The sequence below is a fragment of the Orycteropus afer genome, unplaced genomic scaffold (assembly GCF_000298275.1).
Source record: "Orycteropus afer afer isolate SDZICR_OR568_19922 unplaced genomic scaffold, OryAfe1.0 scaffold00037, whole genome shotgun sequence".
NCBI classification, from domain to species: domain Eukaryota; kingdom Metazoa; phylum Chordata; class Mammalia; order Tubulidentata; family Orycteropodidae; genus Orycteropus; species Orycteropus afer.
The window spans coordinates 796,066-809,616 of NW_006921624.1; the positions used below are offsets into that span (position 1 = coordinate 796,066).

The 13,551-nt window shown below is 40.0% G+C and overlaps 1 protein-coding gene across 1 annotated transcript in view; it reads left to right on the forward strand.

Moving 5' to 3' along the window:
• Nucleotides 1-13,551, forward strand: part of DENND1A (DENN domain containing 1A) — a 581,826-nt gene that overhangs the window by 232,989 nt on the left and 335,286 nt on the right. The window contains exons 6-8 of the mRNA XM_042780373.1: nt 2,860-2,929; nt 8,261-8,341; nt 12,354-12,407. Of these exons, the coding sequence (XP_042636307.1) occupies nt 2,860-2,929; nt 8,261-8,341; nt 12,354-12,407 (205 nt within the window). The remainder of the gene's footprint in view (nt 1-2,859; nt 2,930-8,260; nt 8,342-12,353; nt 12,408-13,551) is intronic.

A 13,551-nucleotide genomic window follows, 5' to 3' on the forward strand; every position in this document is an offset into this window, starting at 1 on the left:
ATGTTTTGAGCTCCCTGTAGATGTGCATGGAGGAGCAGTGTAATGTCGTGTTTGTTTCCTGTCTCTGGGAGAGGAAGTATTGTTTACTGCATGATGACAGACACGCACAAAATGGAATGGAGGGTCTCCATACCCTCACCTGCAGCCTAGCAGGCAGCACGAAGCTGTTGTGCCTGCACTAATGAAGCAGTACAGGAAACGCCACTGGATAAAGTTCAGCTGTGAACCCTGGCCTCCCAACAGGGAAAACAGGGACCCTTTGAAGAAGAAGAAGACAGCTGGGTTTTGGTTTCAAAACCTTAATACTGCCATCACTAGACATTCATCTGTCAGTGCACAGGGGACACCATGTGGGGAACAGTTGTGTCCGGTCAAGCCAGAGAGAGAAAGAAATGGCTGATTTCCAGGATAACTACAAATTCTCCCATGGTCTGTAGTTTTGCTTAGCATAGCCAAGGAGAATTGACTCAGTGAGGCCAAGTGTGAGAACCTGTCACTGTTTGCTAGGGGTCAGGCAGGTGAGGATGCTGAGGCTCTGTGCCCAAGATGTTTTGGTCAGTTGAACATAGTTGTCCAACCCTGAAACTGCTCCCTAAGTTATCAGAGACTCCAGCCTGCCCCAGTTCACTTCATCAGGTATTCCTGAAATGATTTCAGCTTAGTTCTCTCATTTACTTGAGGCTCTGGCTTCTTGCATGAAAATATTTTCTCTTGCTTTTTTTCCCTCCCTCCTGCCTTTAATTGCTGCATTTAACCAGTGATTATTTTTCTTCCAGGAACAACAGTGACAAAAAAAAAATTTGTAATCCTTGGTTGAATTTGTTGACTAAGTGTCCTCTAATCTGTGTGAGTTTTCTTCTAACGGGTTTCTTTTTCTTACTGTAATGGCTTTTAACTCAGCTGAGGTTTATTTAACAGAATAGGAAGGGAGAAACTTATCTCAGCCCTAATCCCTCTTGAATGTTTACATTGCTCTGCCAAAGTCAATACTGGGTAAAGTGGCAGCCATCATTTGCTCTGTAATAGTCAATATGCAGCTGCCAGGGCTGATTGAAACATATTAACATAAGTGATAATGCTGTCATAGAAGTGAAAAGTTAAGTTGCTTATCAGTGTATTTGGATAAGCTACTTAAATTTTACAGTAGCATATGCTGGCTTCAGACAGACATTAATGATAGCAGACTGTGCACTTTATCTGTCCTCTCTATTGCCTCTCACTTCATTTATTACCCTCAGCAGTACAGCTGATAATCTGTACAGGGTGCTGATTTCCCTCTCCGTGGCAGGATGTAGTCATCCACCATCAGAGCTTGAAATCGTGTCCAGCTCTATCAGTAATGGATGCCGTTAGCTCACGAGGCAGGCATGATTAGGACAGGAAGCACTTGGTACGCGATATTCTTCTTATGTGTGTATTTGATGTAGCTTTGAGAAAGTTTCTTGCAGAGAACATTTAAATTTAGTGACAGACTTCTAGGTGGTGGGGATACATTTCAGCAACATTTCTATAGTACTAATGTACCTTCACTGTTAGTCTTTGTTTCATTTTATTTGTTTAGTAAACAGTGAGCAGTGATAGTGTGCCAGGCTCTGTGCTTGGCTCTGAGAAAACAAAGCAAAGAAAGATGTGACCCTTCCTCTCAGTTTGTGCACATTAGGTTGGGAAGACAGACATGCCATTGTGTGCTACATCATGTGTGGGATGTTATAGCAGGAATATGCACATGACCAGGGCAGCCCAGAAGAAGGGGATTTAAGTGCCATGAGCTTGGGGTGGGAGACTATCAGGAGGATAAGTAGAAATCAGTAAGACTAGACTAGGAAGGTCAGAGGGAGAAAAGGAGTAAGCATATGCTGGGTCAGGAAGGCCCAGGAATGCTTGGACATTTGCAGAGTGTGGCTGCAATGAGAGCCGTGCGCACAGAGGTGAGTAGAGAAAGGACAGCTAGAAAGACAATCAAGGGCCTAATCATGAAGAGCTTTGAATGCCATTCTGAGTGTGGACTTGATCCTGTAGGGATGCAGGAATTTAATCCAGAGTGTAACTTAGATTTGCATTAGTGCCTAAGGCACTTGACTGCTAACCAGAAGGCTGGCGGTTCAAACCCACCAGCCTCTCCTTGGAAGGAAGGTTGGGCAATCCTACTTCCGTAGTGATATTGCCTCGGAAACCCAAGGAGGGGTCGCTACGAGTCCGGGCCGACTCGACGGCAAATAACAACAACAACAACAAAGGGCTCCACAGAGGGTGGACTGCAGAAGTAAGGTCATCTGCCAGGCTGCTGTGGTTGTTAAAGGGAGTGATGAACAGGATCTGACAGAGGGCAGTGGGGATGGAGTTATAGTTCATCCTGCAGTAAATATAGAGGGGGTACATTATAGGTAGAATGCTTGATACAACTACTTGAATGGATTCGGGTTTGTGGGGACTTCAGGGACACCTTACATATGCCAGCAGTGCAGATGCTGTGTGTGTGGTTGTGTGTGTCCAGTCGTGAGAAAGGTGGATAGAAGCTTTCCTGGAAAGGATAGGTGAAAATCCTGGGGGGGGGAGGGGGATACTCTGAGATGGTTCTTGATTGCAAAGTCTATTTTGAATTTCTTCTCTCTGAAACTGTTCTAGCTCTGAGGCATGGGGATAATTTATAATGGACATTCAGTCCTCCCCCTTGGACAGGCAATTTTTAAAAAATCCCAGAAATAATTAGCATTTCACCAATCTGTGCTTCCAGCACAGTCCATGACATGAAGACTCCAGGATATATAAAAGCTGAGATGTACCAGTCTTGAATTAGCTCCTGGTTAAATTTTTTGACTTGCATACTAATATTTCATGTGTTCCCTCTTCTTCCCCCAGCTATCTGCCCTGGTTCGAAGTCTTTTATAAACTGCTCAACATCTTGGCAGATTATACGACAAAAGGACAGGTATTTGCCTTTTTTTTAAAAACTAAGTAAATGTTAATTTACTTTTTATGATTATAAAAGTAATCTATGTCACCAAAAAGTTTACCAAAATAGTAATATGTGCCCATTATAGAAAGTTTGGGATATTAGAAAATAGTAGGAAGGAAAAGAAAATCACTCATCTGTCCTCAATCCACTTTTCTAAATACATTTTGCTAACATTTTGGCATTTTCCTTCCTTTATTTTTCCTTTGAGTTAAATAAATAATAAATAGAACCTTAGCATTCACAGAAGGAGCTCTGGTGGTGTAGTGCCTAAGGCATTGGACTGCTAACCAGAAGGTTGGAGGTTCAAACCCACCAGCCACTCCAAAGAAGGAAGACCGGTCAATCTACTTCTGTAAAGATTTACCGCCTTGGAAACCCCAAGGGGATAGCTATGAGTTAGAATGACTCGATGACAGTGAGTTTGCTTTTTGTTTTGGAGCATTCACAGAGTTAATACTCACCATTTCTAATGTTCCCAAGCAGCACTGAAAGTTCTTGCATGTGTTAAATTAAAATTTTGCTGAGACACACATTTGAACTACTCATGTTATGCTGCGGAACTGGGGTTTTTGAGTAAGACACTTCACTGGCAAGTGACCTAGCCAGCCGTCCTGACTTCCCATTTCAATAAGCCTTGGTTGTGTTTTACTCATAGTCATGTTTGTAACAGTCTGAAAATTACTTTAAAAGTTAAGCTGTACCTTACTGTACTATTAGAAGAAACGGTCTGGTAAATTATCCTTCATGGGTGCCAAGAGTCAACTATAGCTGCGTTTAGATTTTTTTAGCCACGTTTTTTAGGTGCCATTAACCCAGAAGCATTACCCCAGGCATTCTCCTTGTTCTATAAAAACTTTGTAAATGTTCTTCATGGCTGCATAACGTTTTATCATGTATATTTCTCTATCTTTGGGAATTTTATTATTATTATTATTTAGAACTTTTTCACTATTATAAGCAATAAAGCCATAACATCTTTGAGCATAAAGCATTTTCTTCACTTTGGATTATTTCCTAAAGAAAAAAATCCCAGATGGGACATTGTAAGGTTAGTGGATATAAGCATTTTTAAGACATTTGCCAAACTGCTTTCCAGAAGAATTGGACTATTTACTTAAAGGATGCCTCCTGCCAGCAATGTATGAGAGTACCTGGGTTACCGTGCTCTCACCAGTATCATTTATTGAATTCCTTGCTTATTTGACATGTAAAAAGTCTCATTGTTTCAATGGAATGTCTTTGGTATTAATAAGTTGAATATTTGTCCATATACTTCTTACTTTTTTTATATATATAAATAGCCTAAGTTTTTTAATCTTGGTGTATTCCCCCTGCTTCTAAGAAATGTTCCATAAAAAAGGATACCAGAGTTAAATACTGTTGAGGGGCATGTACAAGAGATGTGTTTCATATTTGTCTCCTTAAAATTCATATAAGATCAGATCTGGGAAGTCCTGCAGTGGAGGCACCCAAACCCTTGTTTTATTTCATTTAAAAAGAAAAAGAATTAATATTCCAAGATACTAGTGTGTTTTTTTAGCATGCTTGGGGAAATGGTGTTTTGGAGAAAAGGCGGGAAATTGTGTATATAATGGATACATCTTTCCCTCCAGTTAAGTTTACTCATTGATGAATGTATTCCAGAGGTCATAGTAAATGGAATAACTAATAGAAATGGCTCCCTAGATCACTAAGCTCATTCTGAAAGGATGCTTAGGTATCAGGAAATTCAGTCATAAAAGAAGTGATTTACTCTTTGATGAATGAGTTAGAAAGTCACCTTGGGTCTGTTCATCGATTTCTGATTCACAGTTTACTTTAGTAACATTTAGAAAACATTCATGTTTTCACTCACATTTGAAAGATGTCTTTAATAAATAGAATCACGTAACATGTAGACTTTCAACTGTTTTAAAATGGAGGTCAACTCACATATTTTTCCTCCATATTTATGCTCTAGTCACTTGGGGGGGAATATGTTTTTTTTTTTTTAAACATATCTTGTGATGCAAGAGAGGCTGGATAAGTACAACTTAAGCATAGGGGAGACTTACGTTATTAAATAATAATAATAGGATTATTATCCCGTAAATTGGGGCATCATTCTGGTGAGTGCTTGCTTCAGCAGGGATCTTGCCCCTCAGTGTGTTGGAGATGAGATGGAGATGAGTAACATGTTTTGGTTGGAGTCTAGTTCCCTTTAGCCTAGAATCCTTTTTATTAAGTTCCTTCTGATTAAAGGATGATAGGGAGTCTGCCTACAGTTGGTTCATTGTTTGCAAGGTATTGGTCATCAGATTAGAACAGCAGGCAAGAGTTTTTATTAAAAAATACAACCCCTTCCCCAAGTCCAAAAGACATTGGAAAGTTGGGTAGATTGGCTTCTGTTTTTGTGGGGTGGAAGTGGGGGTGGTGGTTTACCATGGTGACCCAGTGTGGGCTGTCAGAGTCTGAGCTGGGTGATGAGGTGTTTGCATAGGTCTCTGACCTGTCAGAAGCTAAACAGAATAATATGAGCATCCACTTGAAGGGGGCACTGGAGTGGGTGGTGGGGAAGACATCTGAGCCAGAGAGCAGCCTGGCCCAGAGTAGTAGAGCCTAAAGGAGAGGAGAAAGATGTTTGTGTGGTAGAATGATGGCAGTGGCTCAGCACTGGAAGCCAGAAGTCCAGTGGGATCTAGAGGGCATCCACATGGGAAAAAAGACAGCAGCAGGAGGCCTCGTTGGGGTGTTGGAATCTGAGATGAGGAGAGCACTTATATGTGGTGATGGATAGTGGCAGCCCAGCACTAGGTTTCAATGTCCTAGTAGGGCAAGGAGGGTATTTGGATGGGGAGGCAAGCAGGAGCAGCGTTAGAAGTTTGGTTATATACAAATAAGTATTTTAAGAAAATAGGGACAAGATTTTTCACTGTATGTCTTCCTTCAGTCAATTACAACTCATAGTGACCCTGTAGGCCAGAGTCTAACTGCCCCATAGAGTTTCCTAGGTTGTAATCTTTGTGGGAGTATAGATGGCCAGGTCTTTTCAAATATGTAAAAGGAGGAAACTAGATATGTTGAATTGTTGCTGGAGCTATCAATGTGAACTTATGGCATTTAATATATGTAGACAGATATAGAAATAAATGTAGATGAGCGTATTATGGATCAATAGCAGCAACAACTGTGTGTAATATATTCCCTGGCTCTATTGAGAGTCTGGGATCAGCAGTTACTCAAGTAGCAATGAGTACACCTAATGCCAAGATCTTGGTTTCTAAAATCCATCTTCCACTAAAAGGAACCAAGGCTTTTTGAGGAACTGGCTAATTCTAGGGCTGGGGCAGGGAAAGTATAAGATGAGCCTAGAATATCTTTTTTGTGCCCAAAATTAGAGAAGTGCTCAAAACATGAGGGGAACATGTCAAAAGGACACAAAAGTGAGCTTGAAAGGGGCAAGGGACTCCCACTGGTCATATCTGGAACAATTTGAGCATCAAAACAAATAGTGATAGCAAAGGATTATAACTCATTGAATGAAACCATGAATTCATACTTAAAAAAAAAAGGTACATGGATAAATTGAAAGTTTGGTGGGAAGTAGGATATTTACATAAAATGTCTTTCCACAAAAATAATTATTATATACAAAGGGAAAGATAATTAACTCCACAGTGGAGACATCAGATGAATTAATAAAATGATCAAAGGAACGTCATCATTAAAGGGACAAATTGACATCTGAGTCATGAGAAAACATCAGGCGATCGAGGGAGGCATTCTACAAAATGGCTGGCCTAGCTGCCAAGGCTCTAACAGTCCCGTAAGGGCTGAGGAGCTGCAGCAGACTGAAGACGACTTGAGAGTCCTGAAGCTGCAAGGCAACGTGGGGTTCTGAACTGGATTATGTTGCTGTCAGAGACATTATTGGCACACTCAGCAAAACTTGAGTGGGATCTGAGGAATAGTTGTAATATTGTATCAATATTAATTTCCTGATTTTGATGATTAATTGTAGTTATATAGGAAAATGTTCTTGTTTGTATTTATGGACAGTGGAGCATAACTCATTCTCAAATGGTTTAGGACGTTAAAAATAATAATAATAATACTGTTCCTGTAATTGTTCTATAAGTTTGAGATTATTTCTCTCCTCTGTGAAAAACTTGAGTGATTTGTCAGAGTTTACCTTGGAACAAGTTTATAGTCTGGGCTCATTCTCTTTTTCCTCTCAAGTTCACTACCAAAGACAGTAGTGTAACAGCAGAGAAAACTCTGGGCTTTAACACAGAAGACCTAAGTTTAAATTCCAGCTGTGCAGCTTACTGTCTGATTTGAGCCAAGTTGCTTCCCCTTCCTGAGCCTTGGTTTTCACATCTGTAAAGTGAGGTAGTTGGGAGGATCAAAAAGAGGTAACAAATGGATACAAGTGTAAGCATATTGCTAATTAGCACAGAGAATTCCACAGGATGGGAGAAATGGCTTTTGGATAATTCTGTGAGCATTGTTCTTTTGAGCATTTTCAAAGGTGAATCCATTTTCAACTAAATAATTTATACTGCTTTGTATGTCATTCTGTGGCTCAATTTTACTAATTAAAATCCACAGCCACCATCCTATTTGCATGCTGTTGATATAGTTAATTTCTAACTTTCTGTAATTGGAGGCGGCCGTGTGTATCCAGTGAACACTCAATAAAATTAATTGAGGGTAATGATGATGAAGACAAGATCTATAGTGTCATTGTTATTTCTCCCAACCACCTCCGCTCCTTAAGCTAGGGTTGTTTGCGTTTAAAAGTTGTTGCTATGGAGTTGAAGAGCTGAGAGCTTATGGTATATGATACATAAAAGACAGTCATGGTAGGTGTCTCACTGAGTAGAAAATGTCAAATGTGTTGTGGGAGGATCTATTTGGCTCTTATGTTGGAGCCATACATAAGCAGTGTCTTTTGCCCAACCCTACTTGAATATCAAACCTATTTCTGTATTGGGGCCAGCTTCTCCCCAGTCCCCTCAGTTATGAGGGCCCCTAGCTCTCTTTGGGGAGCTCTGGTAGCATACTGCCTAAGGTACTTGACTGTTAATCAGATGGCTGGCGGTTCAAACCCACCAGCCACTCCTTGGAAGGAAGATGGGGCAATCTACTTCCATAGTGATAATGCCTCGGAAACCCAAGGAGGGGTCGCTATATGTTGGGTCCGACTTGACGGCACATAACAACAGCAGCAGCTCTCTTTCTTTGGGTTCAGACCTCTCTGCAGGTCCCTGATTATAAGCGCTCTTCCTTGTATTTGTGATATATACCTTTTATTTCTTTCAGGAGAGCCAGTGGAATGAGCTTCTTGAAACTCTGCACAAACTTCCTATCCCTGACCCTGGAGTGTCTGTTCATCTCAGTGTGGTAAGTGGGGCAGAATACTGATGCTCACTGAAACCATTTCATTGTTAACAGTAACAGGGAGTTAGCGAAGCAGGATGGTGTTTTATTGTCTGTACCTCCCCTACCCCATGCCGGAATACTCTGAGACTCCTGGGCTCGAGGCAGGCCAGGGAGTTGCCTTTCTTCCTTCCTCTGGGATACTGTGAGGAGTGGGTCCCAAACATCCCAGCACCCTCTTCCTGGCGTCTCCTGCGTCATAGATGTTGGATGTGAAATGAGATGGCTGACCCCTGCACTGCTGTGCATGCATCCCCTACACTGGAGCCCATCCACCCTCAGTGTTGCCTCTCCTTATTTGCCATGATAACCATATTCGCCCTTTAGAACTCAACACAGATTTTATTTCTAGAGATACGGTCTCCTCGACACCCCCAAGGCTAAGCTAAGCTTTTCTCCTTTGCTCCTAAGACACTTGTGCATTTTGTAGTACTTAATCACACCACTTGGAATGATCTTTTTCCTGTCTGTCTCGTCTATTAGACTGTGTTGCCCTTGAGGGCAGGGATGGAGAGTGTCTAACAGTTCCTGGCCTCTAGAGATAATTATTTCTTTGAACTATTTGAAATACAAGTAAGTGCTCTCTGTTCTGCAGTGTGCTAGGGTTGAAAATCCTCTAGAGTAAAAATTTCCAAGATTTCAATCCTAGTTGCAGTTTTGCCAATGACTTGAGTGATCTTCATCAAGACCAACCTTGTGGGCCTCAATTTTGTCACCTGTCACATAAGACATCAGAAGAGATATAGATAGAGGATCTTTTCCTTATTTTAGAGTCTGTGGTTCTCTGATTCCCTAGGTCAAACCTTTGTCTCTGCCTTCTTCAGACTTCTCAGATGGATACCCTTTTGCTGGTGGTTGATTATCCAGTGGGTATTTCCCCTGCAGTGTGTGCTTTGGAAGTTTAAAAAGCTTTGTCTTTCAGCTTCTGAAGAATCAAGTACAGGTTATCATGGTATCTGTTGTCTTAAAAAAAAAAAAAAAATTAATATTTTTTATAGGTTTTTTCATGAAGATGATCAAATTAAAAGCAATATTACTACCAATGTTGTTGGTGTTAGGTGCTGTGGAATCAGTTCGGACTCAGAGTGACCCTCTGTACAGCAGAACGAAGCACTGCCCAGCCCCGCCCCATCCTCACAGCCATTGCCATGTTTGAGCCCCTTGTTACAGCCACTGTCAGTCCATCTCGTTGAGGATCCTCATTTTTGCTGACCATCCACTTTACCAAGCGTGATGACCTACCAATAATCAAGCATGATTACTACCAGTGACTCATAATAAATGTATTTAATAAGTTTCTAATTTATGCTAAGTATGTTCAACATCAAATGTTCAACACCTCTACAAAATAGTCACATTCCCATTTCATAGATGAGGAAATAAAGGTTTAGAGAGGAAAATGTACTTGCCAATCCAAGTTCTCACAGTTTATAAGTGAAAAGACAAGGGTTTTCAAAGCCTGTGTTCTGTTCTTTCCGCTCTGTGATATGTGTTGAAAAGAAAGACACTTGTAGAGGTTTTTGCCCATCCGGACCTTGTTTCTGAACAGAAATTCTCGTAAGAGAGACTGGAAAAGATGAACAAATGAGCTTTAAACCTGCCTCAGTCTTGCTGTATCTAGCTAAACAACCCTGCCTTTGTCTCTGTTCCTTTTACAAAGCAATTTGATCTCACCGCTTAAGTATGTAATGACATCGGACAGGTAGTTGTGGAGTAGCCGGGCTGGGTCGTCCACAGCTGCTGGGGAGGTGCTCCCTTGAATGGCTGCACAAGCAGGGTGCCTGCCAGGTCTCAAGGACCAGCCATCTTGGGGACCAGAGGAGCTGTTGGGGTGGTGCAGCTGTTTCATGCCAGTGGTTTCTAGGAATGTTTCTGACCTCCCTTGGTCCCCAGCATTTCATGGGCGATGGAGCAAGACAGGATCTCAAAGGACAGCCTGGGGACTACTTGGTTTTGAAATTGCGTTGACTTACTCTTTACAATCCATTGGATCTGTAAAGGCAAATATTTTCTCTTACTTGTTCACTGGGAATTCCTCCTTCCATATTTTATTTCTGATTTCAAAGGCCCAGTCTCAACTAGATTATGAATCCTGAAATGTTGATAAAATGGCAGTCCTGGACGTTTTATCTTTAGTCTCTCTCCACAAGAGAATATATGTCTGATGTAGATGTTGAGAAAAATAGAAAAATAAACTGGCAGTTGAGAGCAATGATAATTTATATTAAAATACCATTTATTGAATGCTAAAACTCCACATACGTAACACTTATTCTTAACAATAGTTTTGAAACAGATAATATGCTAATTTCCATTTACAGATTAAAAAACTGAAGTTCTGGGCTGTTGTGTGAAGTTGCCTAGGATCACATAGCTATTAAATAGCTCACTCTCTGGTCCACAGTCTTCTCCCTTACTGTGCTACCCCATTAATTTGTGACTCAGTCACTGTGGGGAGATCCCTTACTGAACATTTCGTGGGACTCTTTTCTGGCTATTTGTTAAAGAAGTTAGTATCTCATGGAGTCAGATTTGAACATTTATTTTACTTTTCCTATTTTAATCCTCATTGCTAAATTGAATTAGTTGTTAACTAGTTTCTATTTTTCTCTTTATTATTTAGTTTATTATTTTAATTCAAGTGACTTTAGCTATCATTTGCGTGTAGGAAGTATTATATGTAATAATCTGTTAGAGTGGAGAGAACTTAGCTCTGTAGTTATATAGATCTTATTTTAATGCTAGTTCTGCCACTTACTGGCTATGCAACCTTAGACAAGTTACTTTACTCCTCTGATCCTTAATTTTCCCATTTATGATAAGGAGATAATATCTATCTTAAAATTTATTATGGAAATTACAATTAATATTTGTAAAATGACTAGCGTAAAGTCAGCCATGTAGCAGGTGTTCAATAAATATCTGTTGAACATTAGCTAAGTAGCTCATATTATTATTGTCATTATTTATAATTGTCCCCAGGGCCTTTCATTTCAGGAAGTCCGTACAACTCATTCTTCTAGAGACCTACTTTGTAATTATTCAAGAATAAGGGCAGAGTTAAGGGGGTTGCTTCTTGAAATGTCACTGGGAGGTCCAGGTTTGAACTTAGGCCATGGCTAAGCTGACCTTCTCTGCATGTGACCTTCCCTGGCCTTTGCACAATTCTGTCTTTAATTGGCCAACACCAGGCTTTTTCCATTTCTGCTTGCCATTGTCCTCTGAGTCTTTAAGCAGCAGAGGCCGTGTCATCAGTTCAGCCTGTTGTCATTTAACTCAGGGACACATGCTTGTTAGATACATGGAGATGCCTCATTGAAAGTTCTTTGAACAAGTCAATTTTTCAACTCCACTGAGTCTTCAACTCCCTTCATTGGAGATTCCACTGGAAGCCAGGAGGCTTATTCTCAGAGCATGCATCATGGGTGATTTCTCCACTGCTAGCCATCTCTGTGTAGCAGTCCTTCAGCCAGAGCTGTCCTTGACATCACTTGGGACTTTGGGGCTGATTTTGGCTACAGCCTGTAGATGGATGTAATCTCAGATGCTGAAATGAAATGGCAGGTTTGGTTGGTAAAGACCGTTGCTGAGTGAACCTAGTGATATTTGGTCCCTAGAGTCCACTTACCTCGTTGAACAATAAATTATGAAGCCTGAAGGTTTCATGTGTTCAAAAACCTGCAAACATTGTATGGGAATTTAGCCTTTCACCTCTTTTGAGCTCTTCATTTACATCTCCTAAAGAAGTTCATCTCACATAGAAAAGAACACTGTCTGTCCAAACTGATGATTTAATGCATCTGGCTTTAATCAAACTTTATCCAAAGAAAATATTCCATTGGCATTTCCTATGAGTGAAACTAATGTTTCTCATCTAAGTAAGGACATATCTTCAGATCATTTTATCTGAATTCTGAGTAATGTACTTGTTGCACATTTTTACAAAAACTAAATAGCTTTTGTTTTTCTTCTCCAGCATTCTTATTTTACTGTGCCTGATACCAGAGAACTTCCCAGCATACCTGAGAATGTGAGTACTTTGGCAGAGAAAAAGTTAAAATTTTGCTTTTTCTTTTTTAAAAAAAGTTAAATGAAAGAATATATTTTTTCATTATAAAAACAATGCATTATATAAGCAAAAACAAAAACAGAACTATGAAAACTGTAGAAGACCAAGAGGGACTGTTATTCTTACTTCTTAAAGGTGATCACTTAATAACGTTTTAATGTCTCATTCTAGCCTTTTTAGAATGCGTTTTTTACATAGTTATAATCACTTTTTTACAAAAGCATGTCCCGTTTTCATTCATAAGAATTATTTGTATCGACTGCACAATATTGTTTGTTGTGTAATTTACTTAGCCATTCTCCCACTGTTGTGTTGTACGTTTAAATTGTTTCTCCTTTTCGCTCTTACAAATTAAATGTTTCTATATAAAGAATTTTCCATACAAAGTTACTTTATTAAGATGAATTTACTCAAGTCAAATTACAGTGTATATTCACTTTTAAAAACAACCCAAGAGAAATAAAATGTTTGTGGGCATAAGTGTGAGAGCCCCCACCGACCTCTTAAAGACTTCGGAGCCGTAAACAAGAGTCTGAGACAACAGAGGGTGAAATGTTTGCCCTCTGGACAAGCCGACTGACATACCTAGCCTAGCCTGAGGACCCTTTTTCAAGATAGTTTACACTGATATATAAACATGGTATACCTACTATTTAGGCACTCGATTACTTTTTTTAAAAGGTTGTAATAAATGATATGTTTCTCCATAACTACTATCAATTTACAGAATACTTCTGTTTCTAAGTGTTGCCTATAGATCAGGCAGATTACAAATGTCAAGGAACCAAATCTAATTAATGAAGTTAGACTGTAATGTTGTAATTAGATAAAAATCTTAATATGTTGAAATTGTCAAGTATATCCATAGAGTTTATAATCTATATGATGAAGCTATGGTGGAAAACATTGCTTCCTTTTCATTGACATTAACTGGAGGCGGGGCAAGATGGCGGACTAGGCAGAAGGATTGCACAGACCCTCTTCAACAAAGAAAAGGGAAACCAATAAATACAGACACAGAAGATAATCTTGGACCCCTGAGCCTTGAAGGAAAGGATGCAGATTTGGACTAAACCCCAACTAGCAGAAGAATTTGCGTGAAAAT